Source organism: Lagopus muta, chromosome 1 (genome assembly GCF_023343835.1).
Source record: "Lagopus muta isolate bLagMut1 chromosome 1, bLagMut1 primary, whole genome shotgun sequence".
In the NCBI taxonomy this organism is placed as follows: domain Eukaryota; kingdom Metazoa; phylum Chordata; class Aves; order Galliformes; family Phasianidae; genus Lagopus; species Lagopus muta.
In genome coordinates, this window is record NC_064433.1 from 85,129,259 (window position 1) to 85,153,129 (window position 23,871).

Here is a 23,871-nt window from a genome sequence, read left to right on the forward strand (position 1 = left end):
CACACTAGCTGCAGTGAAAATGCAATGCAAAATCCACTAATTCTTTAACATCAAAAGGAAGAAAGGAAACGGGGAACTCACATCAAATTCTAGCTGACAGAAAAAGGTTAACTTATTACCACCCTGTTTTGATAGCACACAGTTCTTTGACTTAATCTGTGATTTCCACAGTACAACAAAGGAACGATTTTCAGTAAGGACGAGCCCTTATTCTAGCTATTTTGATGGTACCAGAGAATGTCAATATGGCCACATATGTATATTCATAAGGGGGGAGCTTTTAATCCGCTCTGAGAGAAAAGGCCACTACAGAATCAATGATACGTGTATTCTAAACACAGACATTAACTACTGAAAGGTGACAAGGATCAAACCTCTCTCTTTGTTGGAAATAATCATAAATTCTCTATTTCCCATGTGGTAGCTACTAAAACTTGCACTAATACCCTGAGGTCACAGGGAGGGTTGAGGGGAGCGAGAGGTGCAAAATCCTCCTAACATTACTGCTTTCTAGTAACAAGTTTTTCACTTCACACATTAGTGGGATAGAAAATCCTTCAACACCAGATCTAAAGTAAGATGAGTAAATCACGCACTAAAAAAAACTGATTCAGACCCTTTTTAGTCAAAAAGATGTTAACTAAAAGTACAGATTTTATTAATCTATATAAATATACATCCAGTTCCATAATTAGCTAAAAAGTCTGAACTTTAATGGCATATCTCTAATGCATTTCTGTCATCGGGCATTATTCTCTTCACAGAGTTACATAGAGCAGAACAATTATCAGTTCAGTCCTGAAGAGTTCAAAGCCATTTTTGTACTTATGATAAAACTGAACAGCCAGCCTTCAATTATGAGCATGAAAAACGCACAAGATGCTTGCTTGGGTTTGGAAAATTGTATTTAAAAGTTTATGCTTTTCTCTCTACGAATGCACTGACTCCTTTCGTCCAAAAGAATACCAAGAAGAAAAATAGAATTCTAAAAGTTATAGATTTTAAATATTTTGTAAAGCAAAGTGATAACAACCGAGAATTCCAAACTCATCAACACTTAGTCTGTCCCAAGTTACAAAAAGATGTCCTAGCAACAAATGACATACTTCTAGAGTGACACTTAACAGACAGTTTAATGAAGTGCTCTCTCTTATTTAAGTTGCAACTTTGTCAGATTAATTTAAATAGTAACTGAGATCCCAACAGTAAAAGAGAAAGCAATTCCTACTAATTAAGGTTCTCTATCAAGTTCATCTATCAGAATGAGGAGTAAGAATTAATTTTCTCAAGAATGCATAGGATTTCTTATAGCTAGAAATTGATGATTATTCCTGCAGTCACCAGTCGTTCTTCTTTTCCCTTCTCATTCTGTTTTTTTTTTCCCCATAGATTTCTTGCTATTTGTTTCTGTGAATACTTTGCTACTGAGCAAAGACCATAAAGGAAGAGACAGTCATAAAAGGCAGGAGCTTAGTCCAAGTTCAAATGTTATCGTGGACTGGAACAAACACTGTGTAATTCAACTATCTGCTAGTATAGCACTTCAACTTTCCTATGATAGTAAACGTCAGAAAGAAAAAAAAGCACAAGCTAAGCAACAAGATACACACACACAGTCCTTAAACCATGCCAGTCTGTTGATGACACTGCGACCCCTGGTGGATTAATGAGAAAAGAAATGAACAAAGAGAAATTTGCCAAAACTTGGCAAAGTTAATTGAAACTGTGGAAGAACATATTAAGAGCAGCAGCAAAGCAAGAGTGAAATATGTTTGAATTAGATGGCAACCCTCACAAATCAGAAACACTGATCTATCAAAAATGGAAATTCTTTCCACAAGAGAAAACTAGCCCATTAATATCTGGTACAGCACAAATAAGAATGAATGCAAAGTTAAAATGGTTTGTCAGAGATGTTAGTTTTCATTCAAGAACATTGAAACGCTTCAAGGCAGGAATATCATAAAAACTGTTTCAGGGCAGTTCTTCTCCATTGTGAAGCTGTATCATTTCAGGAGGACTGAAAAAATCAGTATGGAGTAACATACCTTTCAGACAGAAAAGAACTTTCATGAGGAGAACTTAATATTTGACATGTTTGTGCGCTGGCAACAGATGATGAAGCTAGTTGACCCAATTGTAATTTCTCAGCATCAGATAAATTAGAATCAATTAATATGTGACTGTCCACGTATTTCCTTCCAATTCTCGTCCTCAGGACATTCGTCAAGATAACTTGAGGTTGCCTGCCATATATACATAACAGTAAATCACAAATACCACACTGAGATCTAGAGAAAGAAGTTTCATGTTAAATTAATGCATTTTAGAAGGTGGACGATCCCCAAAATCAGCAAACATCATTACTCTTTTCTCAATCTTATGTCAGTTAGAGGCATAAAACAAAATCCCATTATGGAACTTAAAATCCAGAGTAAGCAGATAAACAAAAAAATATACAAGTAAGAATCCAAACGGCAAAAGGCCAGTGAGATCATTTCAACTTAACCAGATACAACTCACACTACATTGCTCCTAATACATCAGTAAAGTAAAATAAAGTTTAATAATTCGTGTCTATCTCTAAGGAGCTTTCAAGCAATAGCTGTATACATTTCTCTCAATTCTGGAGCAAGCAATCTTGATTTTCCTGTGAACAGGAAGCCTCCAGTAAAACAGACTGAACTTTCCCAAGCAATCATTCAGTAGGTTAAAAGTGCACATACACAAGAAGTTAGCATTAGAGTTTGTTCCCTTCCTCAACTTCCAGGTAACACTGTACAATACAGCAAAAGCAAGGCCCAGAAAAAAAATCTTCTAAGTGTTAAAGAAACAATCACAAAAATAAGATCTCTTCCTTTACTGAGATGTAAACCTAATTTTAATCAGAGGCTATATTAAGGACAAGCTGTTGCAGTGGCCTACAGGTGATATGCAACAATTTATTATTATAAATATGATATAATGGAAGTCTGATGCAAAAGAATATCACAATCTGGATGCAAACTCCAATAAAGGAAGTCCCTAAACTGTTCATTATCCGAAGCTCAGAGAGAAACGTCAGTGAAAAAGACATTAACTTTAGCCATATGTTTCCTAGACATCTGCAACTGACCACTGTCTAAGGAAAAGAGATACTAGATTTGATATGCCTCTCTTCTGATCTTTCTGCCTGTTCTCATATTTTCATAACTAGTCTGAAACAGTGACAATACATTCCCAACCTTGCCTGATAAAGAAGATAATTGAATGGAAATGTGTTCTTTTCCCAATAAGTTAAAAAAAAACTATTTTTTGAGAGTCTAATGACTGAAACAGAATGAACTGATCTTGCCAGTACAGGATCACCAACAAGCCAACTGATCAGAAATCTCATTACAGTGCACCTGGCACCATCTCTCTCATAGATTATCAAAAGGAAGTAGATGCAATGGAATTCAATGAAGTCAGATGACATAAGAACGTGAATAAAAATGAACAAGACAGCTGTGATACAACATAGAATACTTTCTCATGAAAAACTGCAAGGAAAATTATTTTGTTTAGTGATATAAAGGCAAATACAACATACCTTTTAGACAGAAAAGGGCTGTGGAGAGCAGGGTTTAAAATTTGCCATATCTTTAGGCTGGCAACAGATGATGAGGGTGGTTGATTTGACTGCAGCTTGCCAGCATCAGAAAAATTAGCATCAGTTTTAGGTTGTGCTTGTGTGTATTTTCTTCCTATTTTCGTCCTCAGGACGTTCGTCAAGATAACTTTGGGTTGCCTGCCATGCATATAATAATAAATTAATAATAGGGTGTGGAGAGCTTGTTAAATCACATGAATGCAACAAAGCTTTTCCATGAGTTTCCTGTCTCTGCATCATATATCTTTAGTAGTATTGACACCATTTTCCCAGCAATTTACAAAGTAATTCTCTCTGCAGGAAAGGAATCATAACTGCAACTCTTATCAGCATATTCTTTCAGGGTTTCTTCTATTATCAATGACTGATTGATCCATATGTGATTCTGAAGTGGTAAAACTCCCATGCAGGGGCAAGGAGATTTCAGTATTTCTTATTGCAAAATGTCAGAAGTGGTGTCATAATGGCCTTATAAACTATTCTGAAAGTATACACTTGAGTATTTTCAGGGTACAACATTAACCACTCCTATTGTGGCATCCTGTTTTAAAACCATAAATACTATTGCTTTCCATATCAAAATTCAGAATACAATATAGCTGTAAAATAAAATCAAATAAGATATAGCTGGCAGCTTTGAAGCTTCAACTGATGATGTTTCTTCAATTATCACTTCAGAAATAACATACAATTATGAACTACTAAGTTAATGAAAACTCCCTGTTAAGGTTCTTTTAAACAAGAATTAAATATGTATCAAGGCCAGCAACTTGAACAGTTTTCTTTAAGCTGACAAGTATTACATACCATGGATGATATATCATTCTAGATTGCTGACTACAATTTCAAGCAAGTGAGAATTGGATCCGTTTTATCAGGGCCATTTATAAGGGCACACGTACAAGCTCAGGCTCATAAGACTACCAATGTAAGAACTCCCTTCTCTCTTGCAATTTCTTGCCTATTCTAAATTGTTCACCTTCTTTTACAGCTATAGAAAGTATTTTACTGTTCACACAGCTTTTTCACGCTACAGCAATAATTCTTCAGCAAAAGGCTGCTATTGTTCAGTGGGTTAACAACTGTTGTGTCAGTGATGAGCTGCATTCTCACAAACAGAACAGTTATATTGTGCCAGGTGGTAAACAGATCAACTGGCAAGAAAATTACAGAAGAACAGGTATGCTTGAATGTTTTATATATATGGAACTGCTACACTGATAAAATGTGAACAGGGAAGTGTTTCACAAAACCCTTCTGTTTCACTCTTGCATGAGTTGCTGCACATTGAGATTTCTTTTCCCTTGTTATTTGCCATGTGAACACACAACCTCTCAGCAAACAAAAAGGTCAATAAGCTTCCTATACACAGCCTGAAAAACATGCATGTAAATTACGACTGCTGATCAATTTTAGCCAGATCTCTGCATCACTGAATGCCATAATGCAAGTGCACAATGAGCTGCTGTCATCAAGAGCTCTTCCAATGGACCTCCTGAACTAGTAGTACAACGTTTTTACAATCACACACTCCATCAGTAAGAGTATTTTGAGCATACAGAAACCACAGTGTTTATTTAACTGTGAATTACATAGATGTACTACTGTACTAGTATGCCAGTAATAGAAATTTTAAAATGAAATAAACAACTTTTTAAAAAATTTATTAATGGTACAAACAATACTTCCCCCTGCATGCCAACGGATTGCAGTGTGGGGCATGAAAACCACTTTGGAGACAACTGCCCTACACAACAGACACAGAACTTAAATAGTTCCAATTCAAAGCTAAGCAATTTTAGCTCAAATGAAGGCAGCTTCTTCCACTCTCTAGGATTCCCTTGGAACTTTCCCAGAGGAAAACTAAATGGCCAAAAAGTATTGTGGCTTTGGCTGAGATATAATTAATTTTATTCAGCAGCTCTTATGATGCTGTGTTTCAGATTTTTTATTAAAAACTGTTGGTAACGCACCAATATTTTACTTGTTGTTTAACTTGCTCAAATAATACTAATGACTCAACCTGAAGAATTCTAAAAAAGAAAAGTTAAAGCACTCAGATACTAAGAATCTGAACAAAGAAGTGTTTCGTTTTGTACAGGATGACTCCTAACTACTGTAGGAAAAACAATCCAGGGTTTCTGAAGCAAGAGATAAGCTCTCTGATGGCAAAGAGAAGTCACATGTGAGTAATCTTTGGACTCATCAAAAGACTGATCCAAACCACAGGAGTGCTCCTGAATATTTTAGGCAGTCATGAAAAATCAGGTAGGCATCTGCTATTTTACATACACTTGTGCATACTCTGTGTAATAAGACAAAGAATTGTTCTTTTTAAGAACCTTTTGCAGAGTCTGAGCACCTACTTCAAGTATTGTAGATCTAAAAAAGATTTCTTTTATACTCTGAGGCTCAAAATTTTCTTTACAGACATGTTTATCCTACTGACAAACTTGGAAAGTAAATACAGGTCTGAGCAACTTAAGGCAACCAAGATACATAGCTGGTCCCACTGTTCTATTTCCAAGGAGCAAACAACATAACTGATATTCAGTTATCTTTCAAAGGGTGAAATGCTGCAGTTTCCCCAGACTACAGGAAGTTTAAGAACACCAGTGTTTAATAACAACATAGAACCCAATCGTAGCAGCCTAGCAAACTAAGCCTGCAAAGTAGTCTTCAGCATAGGAAGCAGGAGACACTTCCTATGGAAATCTACTCCAAATCAGAAGTTATAGCTTTTTTTCTGGGCTTCTCAGATGCTCAGAGCTGATATGTTAACCTTGGTATTCAGATCTATACGTCTTTTTTTTTTTTTTTTTTTGTCCAACTGTAAGATATACTTGAAATAATAGATATATAAGGAAATGAGAAATACATATGTCTAAGAAATCTGAGAAAATAAGTCTGGTGTCCCAGAAGAGAATAAGCAATGGAAAACTAAGCCAGACAGTTCTTCTATTCCTCTAAGAGGACTTGAAACTACAAATAAAACCCTGGATTACCTAAACAGCATCTTTCCTTCAAATACAACAAAGAAACAGTCAGCAAGGCCTCAGCAATCTGAACACCTGATTCTGAAATCTTTTTTCCAACATAAAAAATAAAAAGCATTTTTTAATTATTACTGTAGAGCTCCATAAAACAATATAAGCGTTACTCTATGGAACATCCCTCTGTCCTCCTGGCTACAATCATGATAACAGGGTATTTTCACAGACCTAAACTTTTTTCACATTGTAAAAATGACAGGATTTGCATTTGTGTCTGTTGATCACAACATACCCTAATGATTTTTTTCCTAAATTTATCCTGAGTCAGCAAGATGATTAGTCCATACATGAACACCAAATCTTCAGTTTAATCGTATGATCAGGACTTGTAAAGATAACTGAAAAGATTCCAGCTCTCAGGAACTTGGACATCTTGGAAACTAAGATCTGACATCACAGGCTGACTGTTTGCTCGCAGTCCTATCAGATTAGATAGGCTCTTAGCAATTTGGTTCAGTGATTGTTACTAGGTATAGAGTCACTCATGGTCACCGTTCCCTTCATTTAATGGGCCTTCACATTAAAAAAAAAAACAACTTTATAAAAAAGATAGTGTCAGGCTAAAGCATCACTTCTTATATAGCATCAGTTTCTGACTACAGGCAGGTTGTGACTTATCTTCAGAGCTGTACAGTGCTAAACATGTTCAATAGCTTTCCTTTCTAAAGGCGAAACAGCACCTGATCATATTTCTTGAAAAATCATGTCATTAAGATTGAGCACAAAACAAATTGAAGAAAAATTAAGCCAGCACTTAAGCCAGCTTGCATCTCTGTATACAAAAATTAGCACAGATTCATAAATTATCTGCTAAGCTGTCCACAGCATAATGCAAGCAAACCATGCAAAAGAAAAAGATGTGAAGCAGAAAAAAAGCAAGCAAAATATGCACCAAAGCCAAGTTCTGCTGGCAGATAGAGAAAGGAACATGTGCAACATAAGACTTGAGGCATCTTGTGAAGGAAAACCAAAGCAGGGTATTTTTTGTTTCTAATGCAAACACCTATCCTAACCCCTCTTGTCTACTTCAACAGAAGAGAAAGGAATACATTAAAAGATAATGAAAAAGAAAAGGGCAATATGAAAAATGCTACTAGTTGCTCCTCTTGAGTCCTAAATCATTTCTCAGGCAAAGAAAAAGGCCCCACAACATTATTCTACCTTACTAAGCACAAGATCAAAAGCTATTATTTGTATCAACTGACAGAAAATGTCTGACCTCTACTGCGCTAGGGAATTGGGCTCCTAGGATCAGCTCCTATCTCAATGATTATGTATGTATATAGTCAGTATGTACCACTGGTTCTAGTTTGTCCAAATTGGTATTAGAGAGAGATCAAAATCAGACCTGGAAGTTACTGACTTCTTTTTTGAGTAAGTTAATGGCAATTGTCTAGACAATTATCTTCAATGTCTACATTCTTCTACTCGTAAGCCCAAATTTTGTACGAATAAGTATTTTAACAGTGGCTTGCCACATGCCATGTGAAGGTTCCCCTTCAAGTCCTGTAATAGCCAAGTTTACAGAACAAAGCCACTTGACAACCTTGCTGTGTATTCATCCATCTGAGCTTCTGCAGCATGTACCCAGCCCACATGGTCCTCAGCCTTGAAGAGCCTCAAAGAATAAATCAAATATCAACCATTAATGGGAAATTCACTGCCACGTTCAACTACTACATTATTCAAAAGAAAACTTCTGTGTGTGGCCCTTGTCCTCCTACTTCATGGCCTTGACATTTCATCACTTCTTTACAAGTCAGTGTTTTAACAGCAAAAGCGCATGTTGCTTTGCTGGTCCTGAAAGTTACAACCACTTGGATGATTACATCAAGGCAAGGGGGAAACAGTATGTAAATGACTGTCCCAGGGTCGTACTTGATTTCAGTACAAAAAAGACAGGGATCTCTTGGAAAGAGTCCAGCAGAGGGCCACAAAGATGGTGAAGGGCCTGGAGCATCTCTCCTATGAAGAAAGGCTGAGTGAACTGGGTCTGTTCAGCCTTGACAAAAGAAGGCTGAGAGGAGACCTGATCCAAGTCTATAAATATCTAAGGTGTGGGGGGCAGAATGGCAAGGCCAGACTCTTTTCAGTGGTGAATGGAGACAGGACAAGGGGAAACGGCTGGGAACTGCAGCATAGGAAGTTCTGCACAAATGTGCACAAGAACTTCTTTACAGTGAGGTGACGGAGCACTGGAACAGGCGGCCCAGGGAGGTGGTGGAGTCTCCTTCTCTGGAGATGTTCAAGACCTGCCTGGATGCCGACCTGTGTGACCTGCTGTAGGGAACCTGCTTTGGCAGGGGGGTTGGACTCGATCTCTGGAAGTCCCTTCCAACCCCTACAATTCTGTATCTGTATTGATTCAGCTGTGATTTACATTATAATTAATGTTTAAAACACTAAGTTGAAAGAATCATACCTTATGAAAGTACTGCTCCTACCTTTCCCCTGTAGAAAACTTAACAGACCAGAACCAGAAACTAGAACGTCAAAACAGCATTCTGTTTAGTCTTTTGTTGTTAGATTTTTAAATTAGTTTTTATTTTCCTCTTGGACAACACAAGAGTAATACAGCTGAGACAAATGGATGCCTCTAAGCTCCATTTCTAGGCAGTGATGGTTACCCTAAAAACCAGGTTATCCCCTTCCTGAAAAAAAAAAAAAAAAAAAAAAAAGTGGAATGCAACACATGAACAGACCAGCTACATAAGTATGATTACTACCTTTTTGCAAGATGCTAATATCAAGTGACAGTCCTAATCTGTTCTAACACAATCGCAGCAACATGTAAGAGACCAACAGAATATGAAGAGGACTAATGAACTAACCTCCCTCCAAACCCTGTTCAGGTATCATGAACAAATCACCTGAGAGTAACTTTTCACAAAGTCCTGAGCTGAGGTGTTCAAATGTAGGAAATGGTGGTTTACAACACGGCTTCCAACCCTCATGGCCCTTTCTCACAGTAGGAAGGATAGAAGCAACAAGCTACCAAATTTTGCAACTCAGAGTTTTTGTTAGGCCATGAGCAAATGTGAGTTTGTGCTAATGCACTCAGCTAGTCCTTTCTGACTAAAATTAGAGAGTCACTAACAATGCCCAAGTAACACCTTAGAGGAAATACAACTCCTTAAATATTTAATATTAGCTCCCATCAACGAAGAAGATTATACTTTAAAAAAAAAAAAAAAAAAAGAACTAAGAGTTTGTTATTAAGACTTATTTCCTACTTTTCAACATAAATGAGAGTCCTCATTAGGAAGAAGAGAGAAACTTTTGCATTAGGAAAATTCTTCGCAAGCTTGACCCTCACTATGAGGGGAGGTCATGGAGCAGGCATCACATTGAGTGCAATCACACAGCATGTGCTGGACAGCTAGGGTACCAGGCCTAACCAGCACAGATTCATGAAAGGCAAGTTCTGCTCGATCGATCTCATTTCCTTTTATGAACAAGTGACTTGTCCAGTGGATGAGGGAAAGGCTGCAGATGTAGTCTACCTAGCCTTCAGTAAAGCCTTTAACACTGTCTCCCACAGTATTCTCCCAGAGAAACTGGCAGCTCATGGCTTAAACAAGAGTCTGGGTAAAAAAAAAAAAACAAAACCAAAAAAACACAGCTGGACAGTGGTGGTGAATGGAGTTAAATCCAGCTAGCAACTAGTCACAAGTGCTATTCTCTAAGGGACAGTATTGGAGCTGGTTCTGTTTAATATCTTCATTGATGATGTGGGTGAAGGGACTGAGTACACCCCCACCAAGTTTACATATTACACCTAGTTGGAAGGAAGCACTGACCTGCCTGTAGGGAAGCCACACAGAAGGAACTGGAAAGACTGGAAAGACCAAGTGCCAGGTCCTACTCTTTGGTCACAGCATCCCCCCATGCAACACTACAGGGTTGGGGCAGGAGAGTGGCTGGAAAGCTACACAGAAGGGAAGTATCAGAGGGCATGTACAGGAACTGTTAGGTCATGGTCTGAACCAATGATTGAGCACCTGGTGAAGGGGCATGGCCAGCCCTGGGAGCACAAGTGCAAGTAATTCACCTGTGCAACCTTAACCCTATTTAAGGGCTGGCAACCAAAAGGGAAGCATCTCTACTTGGAGACTGCCTTATCTGAGAGTTTCCAGTGAGCCCAGATCCTTGGAAAAGAGTGAACTATTTCTTCTTTATTACTGGATTGTGACCACTACCTTTTTTGAATGATCTGAAGCCAGTTAAAAGCAACTGTACCTGCTGCCACATGTCTTTACAGGGTATCACTTGACAGCCAACTGAATGTGAGCCAGCAGCGTGACCATGTGGCCAAGAAGGCTAAGAGCATTCCAGCTCATATCAGAAATAGTGTAGCCAGCAGGACCAGGAGGCTACACAGCACTGGTGAGGCTGCAGCTCAAGTACTGTGATCAGTTTTGGGCACCCCACTATAAAAAGACATTGAGGCCCTGGAGCACATCCAGAGAAGGGCGAAGTAGGTGAAGGATCTGGATCAAAACTCTTACAGGGAATGGCTAAGGAAAGTGGGATTGCTTAGTCTGGAGGAGGCTCAGAGGAGACCTGACTACTCTCAACAACTACCTGAAAGGAGGTTGTGGTAAGGCAGGGGCCAACCTCTTCTCCCACTGTATAATCAAAGAATATTAGGATGTTATAATCACAAAATAAACAAGAGAGTTAAGCAAAGCAAACTACGATAACAAAAAGAGAATAAATAGAAGGCTTACCCCTATCCTGGGCTCACTCACAAAACACCAGTAGAGGTGATCTCCAGAAGAGATCATTCCCCACTGGTAGCCAGCTCTTCAATAGGTCTAGGAGAGGTGGAGCCAGCTTCCACCCCTTCCGGCAGCACAGGAGAATTGCCTTCACCTGTGCTCCTCTGGCTGACTCATGGCTCGCCTCAGGTGATCAATCAGAGGTTCAGGCCGTGACTCAGCAGTTCCCATACATCCCACATAACTAGGGACAGGGCCAGAAGGAATGTCCTCAATTCAGGTTGGACATTTGTAACAGATCAATGAAAAACATTTTCTGAATTTGTGTAGTATGCTTGGTATGTCTCAAACACGTGCAAGACAAGGTCACTGCCATGACAACAAATCAAAGCTGTGAAACACAATCCTCTGAAATAACAGGACAGTCCTGTTTTATAAAAAAAGAAAAAAAGCCTATTTTCCTGCAGGGAAGTTTTTACTACATATGTATGTATATATGTATAATGTCTGAGAGAAGCTCAGCTGGTTTTTCATTTGGTTTTTTTTTGTTGTCTGCTTTTTGCCTGTTGGAGACTTCAACCCCTGGACAAGCACTCCCACTCATTCTTACTCCATCACTGATGTCAAACATCAACCATTCATAGCAATCAAAACTCAGGAAACTGCAATTAATGTAGCTTTTAAGTTCTTGTACTTCAATGTGAGTCACTTCTTCTGCTGAAGTTACAGTGAAGCATCCTGAGGTAACAAAATAAGTTAAACAGCTACCTCTCTGAATAAACAGGAAAAATAAATTCAAGATTTACATCAAACACAGTTTCTGCCTGCAACATTTGAAGCATCCTGGATGTAAAGACAGGGCCAACTGATGATGCTTCATAGGTCACTAAACCCTGAAATGAGTGTTTCAAGCATTCACGGTCACTAAGCATTCTCATAATCTGGAAACTTCATTTCTAGCAGCCTCTATTGACAATAAATCAGTTATGATCTAGTTAAGTTCTAGTCAGAAAACAAGTCAGAGAGTGGGCATTATTTGCTTATGCTTGCCTTGTCTGTGGAATAATGGTTGCTTAATTACCATGAATACAATTAATTTTACCATGAAGTCAATATACTTCCTAGCTTACATATATAAGCCTACATAGGCAATGAAGTTTTAAACTTTCTTGGGTAAACAGTTATCTAGCTGATGCTTCACAGAAGGTAGTTTTAAATAATCTCAAAGAAATCAACACATTTGTTTTTGGCAACAGAGCATTAAGCAGCAGCACATTCAGCAGTTCTTTATTCATTTAGGTGTCTTGAACACCTGAAAACAGAGGTGAGATGCCTCTAATTTTGGTTGGGATTTTTTTGTTGTTTTGTTTTCAATAGCAGCCTTTCCCTACTTATCATTATACCTGTTGGGTTTTTGTTTGTTTGTTTTAACAGTTGATGAAGTCTCCTTAATGAATGTGGGCTGTAGAGCAGAGAATGACATTCCAAAGACAGCCTGGAAACCTTAAATAACTAAAATACCTAGGGCTAAAATGATAGTTTACAAAGAGTAACAAGCACCTTTCAAGATTCCATGAAATAATTTCTCTAGTCAACGTTGCATTTTCATTCTGATTTTGCAGCCTTGTATTTAAGCAGACAAAAAAAACATGGTTGTTTCATAATTCAGCATCAATAAATCACTGAAACACGAGTGTCTGAAGATCTGTCAAAACCTTAAAAACCATTTCACATGACCCAATTAACTACAGACCAAAGCTACCCATATTCACTAAAGGTTATTAATTGCAGAACATACAAACAATAATTTTGAGATGACTTCATACCCAATTGATTCTTCATCATTAGAGCTGCATCTATCACAGTCCCTTTGCCTTCTTCCTTTTGTAGAAGTGTCTCTGTTGCTGGCACTTAATCGCCACTGAAATAAAACAAACAAAAGTGGAACACTCCAACACACTTCAGTGTCACACTGGACATTACATAAGAAAAATGGAATGAGGCCAGGCATTGGAACAGTGCAATTGATCAGACGGAGCAGAGACACAAAGAATATGCACAATAATTTTGTAACATATGGGTTTGTTTACTATAAAGCATCTGTGTACTACTGGGCTTATCTTGCTTCATTTTTCATCCAAAATAATACAGTACAATTCAATTACTTTTGTATTTAAGCTATCACTGCTCCAAATGAATACTTAAATAGTAGGTCTGCTCCAGATAACAACAGTTATGTTAGATATCTTCTTATTTAACTCCATGAATTTAATCAAACAATATTCCATTAAAAAAAAAATGCACAATTCTGAGAAACAACAGGAATCTGAAGGCTTCACACTGGTATAGTATGGCAAAACTCACAAAAACAGTAATTCCTTTTCCCCCCCTCTCAGTTCTCTTACCTTATAGAATGCAATTATATTTTTCCATTTAAATAAACAAAAGCCCCACCAAAACACACAGCTGTTTCTGCAATTCCAGAAATCTATCTCTTGTCACTACCTTCTACTCTCGCCTCACATTAAAACCAAACTGAGGTTTGAAAATGATGCCAGGCAGTCTGAAATCACATGAAGATACCAGCAATGCTGTGTAAGCATGCTGTGAAAGGCCATCTGAAAGAGTCATGTCCACACCTTAAGAATTATCTCTTTTGCAAGAAAGTATGAAGACCAGGCAGCGTTTAAAAAGGCCTCAACTGCATGGAAAAGTCTGTTATATATAGACAGGTAAGAAAAACAAGAAATGGAAAGTAAGACAATATTCAAGAAGTAAGAAGTAATTCTTCAATACATCTAGTCCAATCATTACTTTTACAGAGGCAGAGAGAAAGACAGAGTTATACACACATTACCTGGCTCAGCAAAAGAGGCTGCTGCTTGTGACTGAAGGTTACATTGCTTCCTGCTTCAAAGCAGGAATGCAACTGGATGTTCTACTTGGTTTATTAGTATAGAACATAATACAGCAAGTCTATATTGCAGAGCAATCACATGTCCAGGCCTACCATAAGAAATGGGTCACACTGTCAGCACTCTTGTAAGTCAAAAGAATCCCTAATTTCCCTCACTAGCCTTCTCTGTAGTGGAGCCTGTTTGACCAGTCCTACGGTTCTGAAAGCAACAAAACTGGCAATAAACTTAAAGCTGCACTAAAGCAGTAAAATACATTTCCAAGATTTGGCATTTTAAAAATATTTAGCATACAAATCTGTTGGAAATTCCCTAAACAATTGCTTCTATACATGACTAAAATGATCAAGATGATCATTTATGCTAATGCAGTTTAAGCACGTGTATAGTTTTTTATTCTTACTACTAAAATGAGTTATTCTATTATTATTATTCTATGAAGCCATGCTGTATTTCACCTATTCCAAAATAATGACCAAAATCCAATGTAAAAGTTACTTCCATAGCATTGTGAGAACAACCTGGATAAGCAACCTGAATATTACCTCCAAGTCCAGGAATCAAAAAGCAATGAACTAAAGAAAAATTGCACATAAACACACTTGCCTTTAAACTCTTGAGTTAAAAGTTAACTTCAGGACCTGAGATTACTAAGGAAACCTGTTGAACTATATCTGAGAACCAACTCTGCTTTTTAATGATTTAGGTTGGTGATACAGTACAGATTTCCCTTTCTGTAGCTCTAATACGTGCAGACACGTTTCAGATCTACACGCTTGACCCTTCCATGAAACACGGGTCAGGTACTGACCACATAGGTACAAGGCAGCACTTGGTACTTAAAAGAGCAGAACAAAAAAACCCACACAACTCTCCTATGCACTTTACACTGCAGAGAACTTCTCTTTACCTCTCTTAAAGGGTAGTCCCAATGCTGAGAGCCTGGGAGCCTTGCCAAAGGGGACTGAACTTGAACATCCTCTGACTTGTTGTTTGGTTTCTTCTTTGGTATACGAAACTGAAAATAGAGGATGTTACATGATAAAACTAAATTATCCACTGGTGCTAGGAGCTGACATACTGCCAGATACAAAGTTTTTATAATCATCAGGTAAAATAAAGTCGCAAACAAAGCACTGACCTGTTACTTCAACTTAGAAGTATTCCCATTGATGTTTCATCATAAATCGCTGCCATTCTATCAGGAGCTGGTTTTAACAGATGAACACCAAGAAAACAAACTAATCTCATTTCATTAATTTCACAACAACCTCAAACACGTGCCCAAAAGGTGAGACCAAAACCAATCCAATGTTACTCCATTTTCTTGGTTCCCTCTAACTTGCTAATGCTCTAATCTTCGCATCACAGCTTGAAGAGTGATCAAGAGAAAACAAGACAGCTGAATTACGTATGTTTGCTCTCAGAAAATAAATAAAGAACATCATTTATCCTGTCATAGTACTAATGTTTTAACATGACTATTTAGCAATAGCATTCTCCAATGTCCTCAAAATACTATTACCTGTCGTCATTACCAACCTTATCAAAATTAAGTATTGAAAATAAAGAATCATACAGTTGTTTGAGTTGGAAAGGAACTTTGAAGGTCATCTAGTCCAACAGCCCTGCAATGAACAGGGACATGTACAGCTAGATCAGGTTGCTCAGAGCCCTTCCATCCTGACCTTCAATGTCTCTAGGGATGGGGCATTCACTGCCTCTCTGGGCCATTAGTAATTCTCAGCAATTTGCCAATACAAGAAATAATAATAAGAGAGGTAAGTTACGCTCAAGTTGATTAAACACATTAAACAAACTCAACTAAACATAGAAATGGAAACCTAGACACTTCTCCTGGCACCTTGATGTGCAAAATTACAGGCTGCAAACAGGACTAGATTCAAACACATTAGATATGGAATGTAGTGCTAATATTTCAGTTAATTAAATACATTAGACCCTCCCCCCCAAAAAAAGCAAAAGCTATTCCACTTGACAGCTACTGCAAAGTGCATTGTGAACTTTATTTGCAAGCTATCTGACATCCTACTTTGCAAGATGAAATTACAAGTCAGTATTCCAGAAAAGTGTGAGGCCAGCAACTTCGTTAACACAGAAGCTTTATTCATTAGCTCTGTATGCAGTCCTTCAGATCATAACTGAAGCATATTGCATTGCCAATGAGATAATTCTTCCATTTTTCCACTTAAATCATAATTACTCTTATCCTTCTCTATCCTTCTTTGAATTATTGTTTTAATTATCAGATCTGAATTTCTATACAGTACCTCAAGCTCCTTTTGATATTCAAACAGTAGTGCCAAATACAATATCACATCATAGAATCACAAGGTTGGAAAGGACCTACAAGATCATCTAATCATAAAGGTAATAATATAGGCACACATAGGCAATGCTTTTAATAGAAGTATGTCCCATTTTTTATTAAGAAATTCTGCAATAAGAGGTATTTTGTTGTATGGAGAAACGGCTTATAAACTTTAATATGTCAGGATGTTTTTTTTCAAATCCATGCATTAATGGTGAGGTATCAATTTCTTTAAAAAAAAACAACATAGAATCCATCAGGAAGGAAAGCAGCAGGCTGTAAGATTCCTGACAGCACAGAACTGTATAAAATTTGTGTTTTGCGTTACAGAGCTTCAGACAACTTCTGTAATAATGTAACATTGAGAAAAAGATCAGGTCAGACACAGAACAGAAACAGATGACCCAACAGAGGGACAAAAAGCATAAGATATATTCATCAGCAAGATTTCCACCTCAGTGCACCACATCCTCAAAACGTTTGTACTCATTAAGATGTCAGTTAGGAATAGCTGCAGTTAACATACAGGACAAACACAGAGTAAAGAGGTAACCAACAGAAGTCTGAATTTACATTAAGTGCAATGTATGCAAGCTGCTTCAGCTTTCCCTTAACAGAAAGCAAATGAATCAGCACATATATGCACTTTGTAGATTCACCATCTAAATCAGTAGCATTTATCTGCTACACCCACAGAAGCAAGTCAGAGAATGCATATAAACAATGTGCTGGAAACATTTTATTTCTAAAACACCAGACAGACCTTACCTGGATCAAACCAGCTGGTGTGCCTACAGTTTGTTTTCACTTGTGCTCCATTGCTAGAAACTACAACTAACATGGATATTTTAAGAGAAAGGACACTAGCATATGGATTCATACACACATCTCAGTAGATAACCAAAGATTAATCAGTTACACAGCTCATTCACTTGAGTATTATTATTATTGTTTAAGAATTGCTTAAGTTTTAATATGGCCTTGAAAAGTATTCAGTTTATGTTAAACATTAACCCTACATTGTATTAACATGTTCAGCAGAATACATTGCAACTGACTGCTGCTAGCTTAAGCTAGTTCTCAAGAAAGCTGTTCCAACAACGTGAAAACAGGACCCCTGGAGAGTGACTGGTTACATAAGTACAGCCACAGCATCTCAGGACACCCACATCCTGAAAGCTACCTGTTATAAATTGTAAAAGACTTACACTGACATGACTTGAAGGTGATGGTCTTCTTTCCATGACTTTTTCCACTAGAAAAGAAAAACATAATTATATTCATACACATACAAAAAATAAGCCTAGCAATTTACATTTCATTTATTTGGAAGTAATTAAGATTGCAGCAGTAGGCAGCAAGCAAAAAAACAAGCAAAAAACACCCTTTTTCAGGCAGTTAGCACAACGTAAGTTCATGAGTAGCCACAATGCAAGAGATGTGCTTCAGCAGGGCTCTGCATTATCAGTGTGTGCATATGGACTCGTTAACAAAGTTTCCACCAGAACTTGTCTCGAAGGAAGGTATTTACCCTGAAGCATGCATAGAATTATGTTTCTTGCTCACTAGAGCATAAGCAGGTCTTTGATCGTAAAAAGTGCCACAGAAAGATATTTGTAACACTGGAACACTTGTAATAATAAAGTAATACAATTCAATCTGTTAACAGATAACCTTCTTCGTCACTGGAAGAACAGAGCTTTAGAACCGCAAGTGTTCCAAGCCATTTCTTCTGTTTACACATACTCTGCATGAGACGCAGAGAGGTCGTAAGCCCTTCAAACCTCACAACCTAACTCAAGAAGCCTAGCTCACCATTTAAGCCTGAATAGTTTTGTTTCCGTCAGCAATTTTTCAGCCCTAAGTTGGACAAGAGCAGTATATGTAGGCTACATAAGAGGGCCCGGCCATCGCCAAACCCAACGCCATACCCACAACTCCCGGCCGGCCTCCTGCGGGGCTGATGAACGGCCACTCACAAAGAGCGAGTGGCCGCTCCACCATCCTCCCTGGCGGTTTCGCGAACATTGAACTAGGAGGTGACGCAGACACCCGCCCACCGGAGCTGCGGCTCGCTGCCGGGTTCCGTTATATACCCCCTCTGAACCCCCCTCACCCCTTAGCGGTTAAAGGGTTCCCGGAGCCCCGCCTACAGAGCAGCACCAAGCGCACGCTGCAGCCCCTCCCCAGCACCAACCGCTGTGCCGCCACCGTTGTTGTTGTTGTTATTGCTGTCGCCGCTACTGCCGTTCGCTAAGGCCCCGCCACCACCCCCTGCGCAACTCCGCCGGTTACTTCCGGGTAGAGCCCCGCCCGAGCCGGGGGAACCGGCCCCGCCTGCTCAACAACGGCTGCCCCAGCGCCGACCCCGCAGGCGGCCCCTCGCAGGCCTGCCCGCCTGCAGCGAGGCTACGCCATTGGGAGCTGTGGCGGCGCTCGGCTTTAACTTTCTCCCACAGCCCGACTGGGACCTAGAGGGCAAAGCGGGTGTGACTCTTAGTGGCGGCCAGCTCGCGTCTGGCGAATTGATGAGCCACACGAACAGTGGGGCTGTCGAGGAAGCTAGTGCTAAAGAAGGGGAGATTGTGATCTCTGAGGGAATGCTACGGAAAGTGACTTGTTGCTGTTTGGTTGTTTTCCAGTAATTTCTAACCAAACGAAATGAAGTTTATATTGCTCCTCGTCGACCCCATTTTACTACTGAGACTTTCACCTCCATTTCAGTCAGAATCGTGAAGGTGGATTCATAGTTTAATTACAACTCAATTTGCACTGCCTCACCCTCATGCATCACATGTATACTGCCAGAACTTCCACAGCCCCATATCATACCATGTCATAGAATGGCCTGGGTTGAAAAGGACCACAATGATCATCTGGTTTCAACCCCCCTGTTATGTGCAGAGTCACCAACCAGCAGACCAGGCTGCCCAGAGCCACATCCAGCCTGGCCTTGAATGCCTCCAGGGATGGGGCATCCACAGCCTCCTTGGGCAACCTGTTCAGTGCGTCACCACCTCTGTGTGAAAAACTTCCTCCTGATATCTAACCTAAACCTCCCTTGTCTCAGTTTAAAACCATTCCCTCTTGTCCTATCGCTACCCACCTTCATAAATAGCCATTCCATTTACTGTTTATATGCTGCATTCAAGTACTGGAAGGCCACAATGAGGTCTTCCCAGGGCTTTTTCCAAGCTAAACAAGCTCAGTTCCCTCAACCTTTCCTCACAGGAGAAGTACTTCAGCACTTTGATCATCTTAGTGGCCCTCCTCTGGTCCGTCTATAAGAGCTTCATATCCTTGTGCTGGGGACCCCAGGCCTGGAAGCAGTACTCCAGATGGTACCTCACAAGAGCCAAGCAGAGGGGGAACAATCACCTCCCTCTCCCTCTCCCTCTCCCTCTCCCTCTCCCTCTCCCTCTCCCTGCTGGCCACACCTTTGTGCTGAAATTTAAAAACTTCTGCAGCTGAGTAGGCTGGCTCCAGCTCAGCATGCAGTGGAGTAACAAGCTCAGCTGATGCAATGGTTTCCAGCTGGTGGCCTTGGAAATCCTTATAAAGACAAAGATCTTTTTCTTCTTCCTAAGGTAGCTTTAGAACTGTAAGTTTGATGTGTGGTTTTCTGAAGTAATACCAACTGTTTTTCTGCTTATTAACATACTACTTTAATATCAAGTAGTAGAAAGCCCTGCAAAGCTTGTTTTAATAATTGTCACATGTAAAAGAAACTTCTGTTCAGGTGTAAAATACAAACACAAGATGTTAGATTGGAACTACCTGAAACTAGAGATGACCTTAGCTGGTAGCAAATGATATATTTCATAGATGTATTTAAGACTAATATACATAAAGTAATAGAACCTGAACTAACGTGGAGCTTATTTTCTTTGTACAGAGAAATTGCCTACGGTCCCAGAGTCAGAAAGATTTTCATCTGTGATGATGGCAGACTTTACAGGAGAACATATGGTAGGTAATGTTGGGTCTTGCTATAATAAACTGTTAAATAGCAAATCTCCTGAAGAGTAATGCTTATGTGATTTATACTTCAGTGATGTTTATAATGTGGTAAGTGATGTGTAAATGCTAACTAAGTTTACAGGTGAAATATGTTAAAATCCCACAATCACCAAGATTGGAAAAGATGATCATCCAATCAGACCATCCATCTACCACAAACATTCACAGTTACACCATGTCCCTTAGTACCACATGTAAGTGTTTCTTGAACACCTCCAGGGCCAGTGACTCAACCACCTCCCTGAGCAGCCCATTCCTTATCTTTCAATATGAGCAGAAAAAAAGTAAGGGAAGGAAGGGGAAAGGGTGTGTTTGTTATGTCTGTTTCTCCCCAACAGTATTTTTTTTTTTTTAATCAAAACAGTGGTTGTAAAGTCAGCTAGAATACACACCCTTGAATACTGTTTGTATATAGAAATGTAGCACAAGCAGTTCAAACTGATTTAGGATACAGACTTACAAAAAAGAAAGAAATATATTATGCAACTGTTTCAAAAATAACGACTGCTGATTTTTAATCCTACATGTGGCAATGCAGGTATAAAATCTGTCCTCCAAGCTAGTTTATGCTCTGAAGTGCTGTTCATTAATACTTACTCCTTGCTACTACTAGTTGGTACTAACTTGCTAATCATAATGTGCTGGAAAACTGCAGACTCATTTTTTTAAGGATGGGAAAAAGACAGAATTGTTGGATAGCATGATAGTCTGTGAGGAAACTGCACTTACCTTTTCCTGTTTGTTGTAGAATGCTTTCTCTGCACTTTACTCAAAGGGAAAATGGGCATGCTGTTCCTAGCATAATTGTTGTCAACTGATCACACAATTTGAAAAATCATATGATGGTCTCCATTTTCAGTTGTAGTAACCTTGTGGGGAAAACTGAGGCATGGACTCCTTTCTCCTTATTCCCAGATAACACTAGTTAATTCTGTCATTGCACATTGTGGAAATTATAGAACAAGTAATTGTTCTAGAAATTCAATTGTTCAAGAAATTATAGAACAAGTGCTTACAAAGGAAAGGTTTGTATCAGTGTACTGCTGTTGCAAAAGGAATCTGGCTTTTGAGCAGGCTTACCAAAAGCAATGAATGCTTTGTGTGTAACCACATGTAAATATTGATTACACTACAGCATGCTTTATGTAACTGTTGTATGGTGGTCTATTATTACATTAGCATAATTTTCTTAATTTGCAGTGGTTACAAACAGGACATGAACTAAGCTTGAGGACACTAGTAGAGGGTTCAGATTATCAAGAGGAACTGAAGTATGATTTTAATGAAAAAGGGGAACTGAGGCATCTGGATACGAATGAATTCTTTGTTTTCAATTACTACAAAAACACCTATGAGAAGAATCATAAACGCTATCAAGTTTTAGGACATATGATTACCCAGTATGTTTATGAGCTCCTGGAAAGAGTCTGCGCACTGCAAAAAGTTTATATTCCTTCTGATGCTACAGAGGATGAACCAAGAAGTTTCTTTTTTATGAGTGAGAAAGCACTAACAAGTTCTTCTAGCATAATTGTCCTTCTTCAGGACCGTGGAGTTTTTCGTGCTGGCCAGTGGGGACACAAGACAATCATCAGTGAGGGGCTGTACCATGGAACACAAATACCGTTCATCAAAATGGCCCTTCAAAGCCACGGGGGAGTGATTGTACTGAATCCCAATGACAATCTCATTGACTTGAAGACTGAAAGGGAGAAGCTAAGCTATTCTACCAGAGAAGAATCACTGACTTGTATGCATTCCTGCCAGTGGATCACCAAGCGATGCAGCAGTAGCCCTGAGGAGCATACCATATATGTATGGGATCATTTCATTTCTCAAAGTGCAGCCAAGAATGTGGCTTTCATTGCCCATGGCTATGGTGGTTTGGTGTTCATTGATCTGCTCGTGCAGAGAAAATGGGAAGTGATGAATAAAGTGTTTTCTGTGGCATTCATCGATTCCATGCACAATGTACAACATCAGGCTAGAAATGACCTGCAGATACAATGGTGGATACAGAAACACTGCCGTGAATGGGTATCAAACAATAAGCCTTTAGGTAAAGCTGTAGGCTCCCTTGTCAAAGTGAATTGTCCAACTGTCTCTGCTGGAACTGAAAAGTATAGCTTAGCACCTTCCTTCTGCTTGCGTTCCATCTTTAAGTACCTGAACAGCACCCTGAAAGCCAAGACCACCACGGCCTTTACACGTTCACCTATTGCAACCCGAAGCAGCAAAAGTTGGTAAATCAAGGTACACTGACTTGGGTTTTGATAGTAATCTCTTTTTTTCCATAACCATCCCTGCAGCTAAGATCCTTCACTATGGAGAGACTTACAGTTTTAAGTTTGAAGACACTTGTATTTTTGTGTTTCTCAAAAACGAAGTTAACTGTGAGGAAAAAAATGCCTTCTTGAAAGCTTTAGGTTGTCATATCCCTTCAGCTAGCTGTGACATTTAAAGCTGCACAAAATAAAGATGTTAATGTATATCAACACTTGTCTGTACAATCTTTTTAATTGTACTTTCTATGGTGACAGCTTTGTAGTTGGACTAAATGATCAACAAAACTCTAATTTCTTAAGTGCATAAAAGGACAATTCTGGAATACACAAAGTATGCAAATGTGCAATTTTAAATCCAACTAAATCAGTGAGGCTACACAGAGTGACTTGCTGGGGTTATAAAATATGCTAGCAACCTACAGTTATCAAACTGATACAAGAGAATGATGTAGCTGTTTCCTCTCCGCTGTTTTATCTTTTATAGAAGTGGGAAACAGTTTAACTGTCCATATGAAAGGCTTGCAAATTATTAAAGGAAAAGGCCAAATAGTCTTTAAAGAATATGTAAAAGAAAAAGCTATTCTGAATTTCCAGTTTAATTGTGTGGAAATTAAAAGCACCCCATGTCTGCAAAAGAGCTCTGAAGGCTGACGGTGCCTTGCCCTACATCTTCAGATCCCATCTTATTAAGAAAAAAATAATTGCTGAACAGTAAGATTGGGAACAAAAAAAAAAAGTGTCAAATTCCCTTTATGTTATTATTATGTTCATCTATTTCTGATTTTAGTAATTTCTGATTGTCTGAAAAAGCTTTCATACCGTTATGTAGTAATAGGTAGAAATATAAAATTCCATTGGAAAGGCACAGAGAGGTAAGTACTTTCAGTAACAACTGCAGCTTTTTAAATACAGCT

General features: G+C 38.9%; 3 protein-coding genes across 11 annotated transcripts in view; 1 reads left to right on the forward strand and 2 right to left on the reverse strand.

Moving 5' to 3' along the window:
- Positions 1 to 11,464, reverse strand: part of LOC125702206 (ABI family member 3 binding protein) — a 306,563-nt gene extending 295,099 nt beyond the window's left edge. The window contains exon 1 of the mRNA XM_048965330.1: positions 11,415 to 11,464. The gene's annotated coding sequence lies outside the window, so the exon portion shown is untranslated. The remainder of the gene's footprint in view (positions 1 to 11,414) is intronic.
- SENP7 (SUMO specific peptidase 7) overlaps positions 1 to 18,978 on the reverse strand; it is a 41,319-nt gene extending 22,341 nt beyond the window's left edge. For 2 of the 7 annotated variants that reach the window (XM_048965603.1, XM_048965595.1), the window contains exons 1-6: positions 18,584 to 18,730; positions 17,861 to 17,907; positions 15,231 to 15,338; positions 13,232 to 13,326; positions 3,572 to 3,769; positions 2,049 to 2,246 (exon numbers count right to left, since the gene is read on the reverse strand). In XM_048965603.1, coding sequence (XP_048821560.1) covers positions 2,049 to 2,246; positions 3,572 to 3,769; positions 13,232 to 13,326; positions 15,231 to 15,338; positions 17,861 to 17,907; positions 18,584 to 18,680 — 743 coding nt within the window. In that variant the 5' untranslated portion in view covers positions 18,681 to 18,730. Of the gene's footprint in view, positions 1 to 2,048; positions 2,247 to 3,571; positions 3,770 to 13,231; positions 13,327 to 15,230; positions 15,339 to 17,860; positions 17,908 to 18,467; positions 18,490 to 18,583; positions 18,731 to 18,849 lie in introns of those variants that run through there. The other 5 variants (XM_048965612.1, XM_048965622.1, XM_048965641.1 and 2 more) reach the window with 5 other exon arrangements.
- A 1,171-nt stretch (positions 18,979 to 20,149) lies between these two features.
- LOC125702624 (putative protein FAM172B) lies at positions 20,150 to 22,919 on the forward strand. Of its 3 annotated transcripts, none has more exons than XM_048966173.1 (3): positions 20,150 to 20,239; positions 20,548 to 20,621; positions 21,873 to 22,919. In XM_048966173.1, exons 2-3 carry the CDS (start codon positions 20,592 to 20,594, stop codon positions 22,917 to 22,919), a joined length of 1,077 nt encoding a protein of 358 aa, XP_048822130.1. In that variant the 5' UTR covers positions 20,150 to 20,239; positions 20,548 to 20,591. The 3 variants fall into 3 exon arrangements, with proteins under 3 accessions (XP_048822130.1, XP_048822138.1, XP_048822124.1); XM_048966181.1 differs by having other exon boundaries at positions 20,155 to 20,253; XM_048966167.1 differs by lacking the exon at positions 20,150 to 20,239 and adding an exon at positions 20,322 to 20,454.
- Positions 22,920 to 23,871: the final 952 nt, after the last annotated feature.

Coding starts and splice junctions, on each gene's coding strand:
- LOC125702624 (XM_048966167.1), top strand. CDS start 20,412: ATGTTAGATTGGAACTACCTGAAACTAGAGATGACCTTAGCTG. Junction 20,455..20,547: donor ACTAGAGATGACCTTAGCTG/GTAGCAAATGAT, acceptor TTCTTTGTACAG/AGAAATTGCCTACGGTCCCA. Junction 20,622..21,872: donor ACTTTACAGGAGAACATATG/GTAGGTAATGTT, acceptor CTTAATTTGCAG/TGGTTACAAACAGGACATGA.